Source organism: Solanum verrucosum, unplaced genomic scaffold, assembly GCF_900185275.1.
Source record: "Solanum verrucosum unplaced genomic scaffold, falcon-dt-bn FXZP01000049.1, whole genome shotgun sequence".
NCBI lineage: Eukaryota > Viridiplantae > Streptophyta > Magnoliopsida > Solanales > Solanaceae > Solanum > Solanum verrucosum.
The window spans coordinates 357,012-369,244 of record NW_026020221.1 but is presented as its reverse complement, the minus strand read 5'-3'; the positions used below and the strand labels follow the sequence as shown (position 1 = coordinate 369,244).

The window sequence follows — 12,233 nt, the reverse complement described above, 5'->3', positions numbered from 1 at the left end:
TTGTTAATATTTCAATATCGAAAGATCTTGAAGAAAAATATTAAGACTCAAGAACATGAACACGTGATTATAGTAGTAGTACTTAGTCGTAGTGGGAGATCTAGTATAAAATTGATTTGTTACGACGAAGCACTACTAGATAAAATTGCATGAGAAAAAGCTTGGTAAATTTATTTTGATAAGAAATAAATGAATGCATTGTAAATGCATAGTTAAGAGTCTAAGTGAGAGATTGTTAGGGTATATACTATTAATCATGTGTTTAGACATAGTATTCTAACAATTTTCAAGATTAAATATCTAAGTGGGAGATTGTTAGGGTATATACTACTAACCATGCATTTAGATATAGTACATCATAATAATTGTGATGGTTAAAAGTCTAAGTGGGATTCTTGGAATATATACTTTTCACCATATGTTAAGATATAATATTTGTTATAGAATAAATATTTATTCAGTTTTAATAGATCATATATTCGTTTATGGTGTCTGTTTACTTATGTAGTAGATGATTTAGTGTGTAGAGTTTTAGCTTATACACAGAGTATTAAATCATCGGTTCTTATAAGTATAAAGTTTTTTGTTCACAATCTATGATGGAAGTTGGACATGCCATCAGTACGATTGTAGCACAAGATTATATGTAATTTATCTTGATTATGGGAACGGTATAGTTCCAATTTCTTGTGCTAGTGCATTTTGTATGTATTGAACGGGACCGAGTAGAGATAGTTGTTTCAGACTGGCTGACAAAAACATATTCTCTAAACTATTAAATGTACTTAAATTCTTAATCCCGATATAACTATTATGATTTGTATATATTAATTATCATTTTGATTTATTAAAATGTGAGATTCTGAGATGGGTCAATATACCTGGTATATTGGATGATAATAATATATATTGGTGAAATAGCAAGTTAGTTGATGGAATCCATGTCTCGTTATAGAGATTAATTGATATGACTTTTTGAGAAACTTGTAAGTTTTCATCGTGTCAAACCTTGCAAGTGGATTTATGAATCCGACACATGAAATACGTTAAGTAATGCTCGAAAGGAAATTAATCATTAAGTTAAATTCGTCAGTAATTTAATTTATTGATTAGTTTCTATAATCTTAACATGGGGAATTACATAAGTGTTTAATGGGGAATTTCAAAATATAAATAGAGGAGTGCAATTACAAATTTCTAGTGGAATGATTTGTAATTTATTATGGTAAGAATAATTCAAATTAATTATTTGGAATTATTTCCATAATAGGAAGCCTCAGTAATTAATTTTGTGGTCCCTACAGTGCCCATATATAACTAGAACTCAGAATTCTTTTTCTAAGGACAAAAAGAGTTAGGCGTGTGTTTCTTGTTTTTTTCAAGAAAACTGGGTTTTCTTCTCCTTTTTGGATTGGGAAAAAATCTCTATAAATAGAGAATCTTCTAACCTAGAAAAAGATTGAAGGTTTTCTATTCATACTTGCCCACCCAAGTATTGAGAGAGTTCGGATGTGAACTTGGGATCATTGTAGAAGACTGCAAAGTTGTTGTCTATCGTATGGATTCGCTTGAAGGTCTGTGTAACTCATGGATTCGTTTGAAGGTATATGTTCACGCTTCAAGAGGTAATTCTTGAATTAAATTTCTGTAAGTTTATGTGTTCTAGCATATTATATGTGTTCTAGCATAAACGATTTGGTTATGTATTATTCATGTAAGTAGTAAGTTTATGGTATGCTTCCGCTGTGCATATAGTTTTCCAACAATTAGTTCGAGTAAAATACCAGCTAAAGATAGATAGATATATTGTGAACATTTACATGGAGAGACTTGAATGAAAATGAAAGAAAATTAATAATATATAGTACATGAAATGTGTGTTTGTTTCAACAACTCAATGTGAAATACCCTTAAGAGCAACATGTGAGGAAATGAGAGAGATAAGTGTGAAGAGAGTTGCTAGCAGAGAAAGGCCTGCAGATATAAATATCTTGTTGAAGAAACTAGTGGGCTCTAGCTCTGTTGAGCGGCTCAATTCAAGTGTAAAACCAAATGTTGCAGCTGCTCCTGAAACCAATATATTTGCTATGATCTGTTTCAAAATCAACAGGACAAGTCCATGACAAACATATCAATTCATATAATACAATTATTAATATTTTCACACTATCAATATAATTTAATAGGCTATTATAGTATTAAGAGAATATTGCATCATATAATATAGAGGTACTTCACTTATTAAAAATATTTATGACTAAAAAGGCTATAAATAAAATAAAATAGGGAAAAAGGACAAATATATCCCCGATCTTTTATAAATGGTATGTGTATACCCTTCGTTATACTTTTAGGACGTCAGTATCTTTGTCGTCCAAATTTTGAAGCATATATACCCTTTAAGTTAATGGTGGTACACGTGTCTCGATCCTAACCACTGACTTGATATTTGTTAAATTTCTATTCAAAATTAAAAAAAATCCACCCAAATTAATCTAGAAACCCGCCCAAATACATAATACCCATGACCCAAAAATATTAACCCAAATCCCCAAATCAATTCACCTAAGGGCGACGAACAAAAGTGGCAACCGTAGTTCCGCCACTACATGGCGGCTGTAGATGTATAAATGTAGGCCGAAGCATAATCGGAAGGGCAAAATATTGAAGTACGAGTATCAATCAAAGCAGCTTCCGTCAATGAGGATACAGCCATATCCCCGATGGTTCATCAATACTCGGGTGATTAGTCAGGAGAAATTGGAATCCTTTAGAGAAGAGATCCAGGATCGGCTTTCCAGCAACTACAATATCATAATGAATGGAAGTAATTTGTCCATGTCCCTTGTGAATGAGCACAAGAAGAAAGGAAAAGCTCATCAACTTGGCAGTAAGCCTTCTGCTGGAACAGAGAAGAAACACGCAAAACATTTTAAATCATATTTCCAAGATGATTCGAGGGAGAAGCCAAAGATAAGATTGGATAACTCAGATTTTAGTAAATTAGTAGATACTTAAGTTTATTCGAGAAATTTAGGGAAGTATAAGTAGAGTCTTATATAAATATCAAGAAGACAACTATGGTACATTGTTTTTTTGGAATGCTGGTAGAACAGAGACTATTGACAATTGCTGTTGATTTTGGCTTTGAGGAATAACTCCTCTATGAGTTGATTTTTTTTTTTTCATATTCTGAGTTTGTTTAAAAAAAAAAAAAAATCACCTAATTTAAGATCCTACTCCAACCCCAAAACTCCTTCTCTTTCTCATTCACCTCTTCTCTCCAAACAAATCTAACCCTACTACTTAACCAAATCCTAATCCTAGTATCAGTCTTTGTGCTTGTTTGGATGGGTCTTCCTCTTCTATGAGAAAGTTGAGGAGAAATTGGAGGATTTAGCGTTGAGGATGATTTGGGGAAAGATGCTGCTAAACAAGTGTTTAAGTTGCTTAATTTGAAATTAAGTGAATTGATTTGGGGATTTGGGTTAATATTTTTGGGTTATGGGTATTATGTATTTGGGCGGGTTTTTAGATTAATTCGGGTGGATTTTTTTAATTTTGGGCAGAAATTTAACAAATATCAAGTTAGTGGTTAGGATCGAGACACGTGTACCACTGTTAACTTAAAGGGTATATATGCTTCAAAATTTGGACGGCAAGGATACTGACGTCCTAAAAGTATAACGAAGAGTATACGCATACCATTTACAAAAGTTTGGGGGTACATTTATCCTTTTTCCCAATAAAATAACCAAAAAATTGGTATGATACAAATTTTAAAAAATAAGTGTAAAACATTTTGAGGAGTTATGTAATCAAAAGAGATTATAAACACATTTGGAAGATAAAATGGTTGGTTTAATTACCATGTCACCAAATAGATCTAAATGGCTAACTCCAATGCTTAATGAGAGTATTGTTTGAAAGAGATTATAGCCAATTCCCACGCCAATGCAAACTAGCATGTAACTGCAATTACAACCAATCATTAGTGTACATATCTAACACAATCTTAAACTTGGCACGAGAGTACCAGAACACATGATTAAGTGTTCTTATTAGATAGTTTCTACTCAAATTTTAAAAAGTATATCTAGTAAAAACACCTTACATGCATTCAGGTGCTCAACTGAAAGAAAACATATATTCTATTATGTTATATTTCACGGATGGTATTCTTCCTATAAGTAAAACAAGAAGAATTATCACGAAGAGAGTGAAACACTTGCACATAAACATAAACATGACTTATTTCAATTGAACATCCGAACTGGTTGAACACATGTTTTTATTTATAGATATTTTCTAGTAAAAACACCTTACATTCAGATTCTCAATTACTAGAAAATGTTTTTATTTATAGACATTTTCTAGTAAAAACACCTTACGTTCAGATACTCAATTACTAGTAAAAACACCTTACGTTCAGATACTCATTTTTACTAGAAAATGTCTAGTAAAAACACCTTACGTTCAGTTACTCAATTAAAAAATAATAATATTATATCATGTTATATTTCACAGATGATATTATTCTTCCTATAAGTAAAACATGAAGAATTATCACAAAGAGAATGAAATACTTACATATAAACATGGGTTATTTCAATTGAACACCTAAACTGGATGAACACATGATGAAGTGTTTTTACTAGACATTTTCTATTCAAATTTTAGAAAATATCTAATAAGAACACATTACATACGTTTAGATGCTCAATTGAAAGAAACAATATTATATTATATTATGTTATATTTAACAGATTAAGAGAATGAAATACTTACACATAAACACGAAAATCAGTAAATTTAGTTTGAAGCTCATCATCAGAGTAGAAAAGGCGTTGAGTATCGGAATATTGAGAACTTGTAAGGAGGAGGATGAGTGATCCCACAAGGCAAATTAAGACAACAAGTCTCACCACCAATATCACTGATTTTCCCATCTTCTTGTTGTTAAATTTTTCTTATTAATTTACAACTATTTATAACATCAAAATTGTCAACTATTATCACCCCCTCACGTTCAATGATTCCTCATATATGCTTTATTTATTAGTTTTAATAAGAACTAATTAAAGAAAATTAATTGGTATTACCTCATTTTAGTTTTCTTTATTAGGCTACATACATATATGATTCTTTTCTAGGTATATAATATATTGCCAGATCATATGGTTGACTGCTTGACAAATATAATTATGCCAGTATAAAGAAAAAAGAATGTTAAAAATTATTTAAAATTTGACGATTAAGGTAGCCTAAGTATTGATGCTACAAGTGATATGAAACAATGAATTTACAATTGGCATAATACATAAATATTCTTCATTGAATATCGGGGATCCATGATATTCGGCTAAAATATACATATTTTAGCTATTATTTAACTCATGTTTTAATACTTTTAATAACCTTTGAGTATTGCTTATTTATTTTAAGCTATCTTCAAAAGGTTTTGTAACACTTTGAAAAGATCTAATATTTCATTTCTTATCGCGGGTACTTGCTTCAGTTTTTAGTCTTAATTAACTTCTTTGTTACACTATAGTTGAGTTTTATACATTTTAGTGACAATTAAGCATGTACTTTAATACACTTTAAATTTTCTTAATTAACTTATGCAAAATAAAATTCCTATATTGACAATTAAGCTGAAAGCTAATAATTGTAAATCTTGACAAATTCACAAAGAAAATTATACTAAAAGAATATAATATTGTTATATAGTTTGACCAATTGATATATATATATATATATATATATATATTTATTTTTTTAATTTTTTTTTCTAAACAAAATTATTTAATCCTAAATGGTTATTGTGTTATTATATTAAGGAAACATCTTCAATTTATAAAAGTGCAAAACCTTTTATTCAGCAAAAAGACCAATCCTTTTTCAGCAAGATTTTTTTTTTTTTTTTGGAAATAAAATATAAACATGATAAAAATTCAATCAAAATAGAAAATTAATAGTCAAGATGAGCAAAATTACATTAGAGAAATGTTTGTTACACCGTCCAAATGCCAAATTAGTTCATCAAAAAGTGTTTGCCATCTATATCCAGATAAGCTCTTCGTGTGTATATATATATATTCTTTCCGTAATATATGGGTCAAAAAATAATTAGAATATGATCAATTTATGTGTTACGTATAACTGGATGAACTAAAATAAAATGAAGTTCATAGGTGATGTCTTGGTCGTGTTTGTCAATAACGTTGTACTTAAGTTGATCTAGTTTATTATATTGGTAAAGTATTATAAACAATCATTTGAAACATGTTAGGTCAATAACGTGAAGGTGTCTTTCTTGAATATTTCTTCCATTTTAAATTGTTTGTTTTATTTTTGTATAATCTGTTTGAAAAGAATGTCTTTAATTTCTTTTTTTTTTTACGATATTTTAATCCTAACTTTTCATTTAATTGAAAGAAACATATGGGAACATATGGAATTAAGATGATTTTGAGACTAAGAAGCATATGGAATTCTACCTATCCATATAATAGAAAGAAACATACGAATATGTATATATATATATATATATATATATATATATATATATATATGGGGTGGGGGTGGGGTGGACTTTTGCATATTCACTCTCAATTCAGCATAATCTTGGGATCTTTCTTTCCTAAAGCATTTCCCTTGAAACCAGGTCTTTCTTTTATTCTTTAAAGCCTGGAGCTGGACTTCTTTTTCTCGACTAGATTCACAGTTTAATCACACTAAGTCAACCATTCAAAAATAGCTGAATTACGCTCCATAGTTATAGTTTGCTAATTATGATTCGTAGCTATATGTTATAGGGAGGAGAGTGACGAGCAAGATTGGGAGATGGAGGAGAGAGACGAGCAAGAGAGGGGAGAGAGTGGAAAGAGGCAAATTGTATATGTATATCTGTCAAAATAATTGTATATATGTAACTGATATATACATATGTATTTGTATATCTAGCGAGCGAGATTGGGAGAGAGAGGAGTGAAGCGTGAGAGAGGGTAATAATTTGTATAATTCGCATCTCGTTTGTATAATTCACGGGTACGTTTGTATAATTCACGTGGTTTTGTATAATTAAGTAATACAAAGTCTGGAATTATACAAATATGAGAAAACTCGAAAGAATAAATTGATACAAACATAAACATATGTGTAACACCCCGTATCTGAAGCAAACCAAATTGCATATTTCAGAAGCTACGGGTGCCACCTACGGACTGTAGGGTGATTCACGGTCCGTGCTAGTGGTCCGTGGTTCACACTTGTAGCCTCCCCTAGAACTCTGCCTGAAAATTGGCTAAGGGTCAAGCCACGCCAGGACCTACGGACCATAGGTCAGACCATGGTCCGTGGTCCAGGTCAGTAGTTCAGACCCTCAAAAGCCCAGCTTGAGTCGATTGATGGTCCGTAGTCCCGTCCGTCAGTCACTTCGACAACAGTTAAGTCGGGGGTCTTTTGGTCTTTTCCTTATTCGTTTGACCTATAAACTACGTTGTTTAGACCCTAAATTATGAGGTTTTAGTTAGTTTGAGCCTAGAAACATAACTAGAACTTACCTAAGTCAAATCATTAATCAAACTTAGAAAAATTAGAGCGTAAGAGGAGAAACGAGGTCAAGAACCCTAGTTCAAGAACGCAACAAGATTCCATTAGTTCCAACCCCGAAATCGAAGGATTTCTCCGTGGAATTCGTCACCAGGTATGTGAGATTTCACTAATGGGTTCCTTTCGCCCATTAGGTCCCTAGATTTCAGTCAGATTCTTGATTCCCTATTATCAACTAGACCTAGGGTTTCTAGAACTTTAGTAGATTATCACGAATTAGTTATTTACATATTCCAAATCAGATTATCATGTTATTACTTCATTTATTTCATGAATTTCAGAACCCTAGTTATGTATTTCTTTAGTTCTTGAATTACACATGCTAGGTCAGATATTTCAATATTTCAAATATACTTGCATCGGTCTTGAATGTGTCATTATCAGTATATTAATATGCATTCTCAGTTCGCATGTCAGTTTTGAGCTATCTAGTATATTACAGACATTCAATCATAAGGTGTTAATCATTTAATCTATTGGGAGTAGCATAATACCGAGTTGGACTAGGGTCAGTCACCCATATAGTTCCAGAACTATGAGCCACGTAGGTTGTAAGTCCTCTCTGTGGGCATCATTTTAGTGATCACGCCAGCATTCCTCTGCACCTTTGGTCGAGTGTATTGGGTCCTCTCGATGGGGCATATACATCGGACTCCACATTTAGCTCATGTGGTTTTATTATCGATTAGTAGTAGCTCCCACAGTTCAGCCAGACTCCATTGCATTGATCACATTTCAGTATAATCAGTATTTAGCATCAGCATGTCTAAATTTGGTCATTGCATTTTGTTAGCTCAGTATTCAGTATCTTTATCATGTTCAGATTATACTCTTGCTTCATTGCTTGTTCAGTTATATGTTTATTTGAGCTTTACTCTATTTTGCATGCTCAGTACCTTTCAAGTACTGACGCATACTTTGCGCTACATCCTCTTGTAATGTAGGTTCAGATTCTCAACATCCAGATCACGCTTAGTTTGGCTCCCGATCTCCAGTTAAACATCACCAGTGGTGAGTCCTCATTTTTCGAGGACAATAGTCATGTTATCTTTCAGATTTCATTTTTTTAGTTTCAGCTTTGCTAGACTTAGCTGGGGCATGTCCCAACACTTCTAGTCAGTTAGAGGTTATTTTCAGACATAGTTAGATTTAGCTTAGTATTTGAGTTTGGTATTTCTTTTGTATTAAACTCTCATAGTTGATAAATTCAGTTTAGTACATGGGTATTCCCCATCATTTCAGACTTACTTATGATTAGCTTCCGCATCAGTTATTATTATTCTTAGTATGCTCATGTCATGCCAACACGGTTAGCTTGAGGCCACTTGTGATCCTAGGTCCCGTGTCCGCGTCTTGGGGTAGCTTGGGGCGTGATAAATTTGGTATCAGAGTACTAGGTTTAAGTGCCCTAGGATGTCTGAAAAGCCGCACTAGGTAGAGTCATTTTCATGGGTGTGTAGTGCGCACCACATCTAATAAGAGGGAGGTTACAAAGTATTTTAGGAAAAATCTTCATTTTTCTTGTTACTCTTATCGTGCGTAAGGTATGATCTAATTCCATTTTAACTCGGCATTCTATGGTTCATGTCATTCCTCCTCGTAGAGCTAACGCGGGGAATGCAAATGCCAGGAACGCAAATGCAGCTTCTCCAGTCCCAGATCAAGAAGTTTCGAATGCAGAATTCTGAAACTTCATTCAGATGTTGGCTCAGAGTGTGGTCAACTAGAACAATTCGCGGGCTCCAGTTCTGACAAATGCTAATGTTCGGTCAGCTGCAACCAGAGTGCGAGATTTTGTTAGGATGAATCAGCCAGAATTCTTAGTGTCACAGATTGGTGAGGATCCCCAAAACTTCATTGATGAAGTCAAGAAGATCTTTGAAGTGATATAGGTAAGTAGGAATGACCGGGTTGAGTTAGAATCTTACCAACTTAAGGATGTAGCTCATAGCTAGTATACTCAGTGGAAAGAGAACAAGGGTACAGATGCAACTCCTATCACTTGGGATTGCTTTAGTGAGACCTTTCTAGACAAGTTTTTCCCAAGAGAGCTAAGGGAGGCAAAAGCTCAGGAATTTATGAACTTAAGGCAAGGTAGCATGATAATCCAAGAGTATGGGCTCAAGTTTACCCAACTCTCCAGGTATGATCCTCACATGGTTGCTGATTCTAGGGCTCAGATGAATAAGTTTCTATATAGAGTGTCAGACTTGGAAAAGACAAAGTGTATAAATGTTATGTTGCTGGAAAATATGAGCATCTCTAGGCTCATGACTCATGGTCAGCTGGTTGAGGGTGATAAGCTTAGGGAACAGGCTAAGGAGAACAAGAAGGCTAGGACTGGAAAGTATGAGTATTCTCAACAGAAGTCGGGTGGTGGAAATCACTCATAAGGTCAGTAGAAATTTTCAGCTCCAGCACCTTCATCAGCTAGTGTTCCGTCCTCCAAGTTCAAACAAGATCAGAAAGGTAAGGCATCAGGCTCTAAGTCTCAGGGAAGGGTTTCAGGTACCATAACCTACCCAAATTTCCCTAAGTGTGGTAAGAACCATCCGGACGAGTGCTTTGCAGGAAAGGAAGGATGCTTTGAGTGTGGTTAGTCTGGTCAAAGGTTGAGGGATTGTCCTTTTAAATAGGTTCAAGGAGGCAATGGTAGAGCTAAGTCCACAACTTCAGCAACACCAGCAAGTCGTCCAACTCAGTAGGGTAACTCATCTGGTACAGGTGGTGGACAGCGCCAGAATAGGCTCTATGCTCTTCAGGCTCGCCATGATTAGGAAGATTCTAATGATGTAGTCATTGGCACGTCACGAGTCTTTGATCTCGATATTTATGCTTTGTTAGATCCTGGGCTACTCTTTCCTTTGTAACTCCTTATATAGCAGTTAAGTTTGATGTTAGTCCATAAACTCTCTCAGAACCCTTCTCAGTCTCTACTCCAGTCAGTGACCCAGTTATAGCTAGACGGGTATACATAAATTGCCCTGTCACAGTCTCTCAGAAAGTCACCTCAGCAGATCTTGTAGAGTTAGAAATGGTAGACTTCGATATCATTCTAGGCATGGATTAGTTACATTCTTGTTATGCCTCAGTCAATTGTAGAACTAGGATTGTTCGTTTTCAGTTTCCAGACGAACCAATCTTAGAATGGAAGGGTCGTAGCTTAGCGCCTATGGGTCGATTCATTTCTTACCTTAAGGCTAGAAAGATGATCTCTAAGGGTTATCTCTATCATCCAGTTCGGGTTAAGAATTCAAACTCTGAAACCCCAACTCTTGAGTCAGTTCATGTGGTTAATGAGTTTCTAGAAGATCTTCCCAGAGTTTCTCCCGAAAGGGAAATCGACTTTGGAACTGATCTCCTTCCATATACCCAGCCTATCTCTATTCCTCCTTATAGAATGGCTCCAATTGAGCTTAAGGAATTGAAAGAGTAGTTGAAAGACCTTCTAGATAAGGGTTTCATCAGACCTAGTATTTTTCCATGAGGTGTACCGGTATTGTTCGTGAAGAAGAAAGATGGTTCTCTCAGAATGTGCATTGATTATAGGCAGTTTAACAAGGTCACAATCAAGAATAAGTATCCCATCCCCAGGATTGATGACTTGTTTGACCAACTTCAGGGTACTAGTCCTTTCTCAAAGATAGACCTCAGATCGGGTTATCATCAGCTCAAGGTTAGAGATAGTGACATTCTGAAGACAGCCTTCAGAACTCGGTATGGTCATTATGAATTTGTAGTTATGTCATTTGGACTAGCCAAAGCTCCTGCAGCTTTCATGGATTTGATGAACAGAGTGTTCAAGCAGTATTTTGTCTTGTTCGTTATCGTTTTTATTGATGATATCGTTATTTACTGTAGGAATGAGGAAGAACATGTGAGTCATTTGAGAGTTGTTCTGCAAACTCTCAAAGATCGTCAGTTATTCGCTAAATTTAACAAGTGTCAGTTTTGGTTACAATCAGTTGCTTTCCTTGGGCATATAGTATCTAGCGAAGGGATCTGAGTGTATTCCCAGAAAATAGAAGCAGTGAAACAATGGCCTAGACATACCTCTCCTACAGATATCAAAAGTTTCTTCGGGGCTAGTAGGTTATTAGAGAAGGTTTGTGGAAGGATTCTCCTCCATAGCCTCACCATTGACTAGGTTGACTCAGAAGATGGTCAAGTTTCAGTGATCAGATATGTGAGAAAAGCTTCGCAAAATTGAAAACCAGGTTGACTACAGCTCCTATTTTGACTCTACTAGAGGGTTCAGATGGTTATGCTATCTATTGTGATGCGTCCAGAGTCGGCCTAGGCTGTGTGTTAATGCAACAAGGTAAGGTTATAGCCTATGCTTGGTGAATGAGAAGAATTATTCGACTCATGACCTCGAGCTTTCAGCAGTGGTGTTTGCACTCAAGATTTGGAGACACTATTTGTATGGTGTTCATGTAGATGTGTTCACAGACCATAAGAGCCTTCAGTATGTGTTCACCCAGAAAGAGTTAAATATTCGCCAGAGAAAATGGCTTGAGTTCCTCAAGGATTATGGCATGAGTGGGCATTACCATCCTGGTAAGGAGAATGTAATAGCAGATGCCCTTAGCAAACTATCTATGGGTAGTGTAGCA

General features: G+C 34.7%; 2 protein-coding genes across 2 annotated transcripts in view; one reads left to right on the top strand and one right to left on the bottom strand.

Moving 5' to 3' along the window:
* The window catches only part of LOC125831588 (pentatricopeptide repeat-containing protein At5g01110-like), an 809,602-nt gene that overhangs the window by 440,714 nt on the left and 356,655 nt on the right, over nucleotides 1-12,233 (top strand). The gene's annotated exons all lie outside the window — the stretch shown is intronic.
* Nucleotides 1,895-4,985, bottom strand: LOC125830958 (CASP-like protein 4D1). The gene is made up of 3 exons (XM_049510147.1): nucleotides 4,789-4,985; nucleotides 3,870-3,972; nucleotides 1,895-2,092 (listed from the first exon to the last, which is right to left on the bottom strand). The coding sequence occupies exons 1-3, from the start codon at nucleotides 4,947-4,949 to the stop codon at nucleotides 1,895-1,897; spliced, it is 462 nt and encodes a 153-aa protein (XP_049366104.1). The 5' UTR covers nucleotides 4,950-4,985.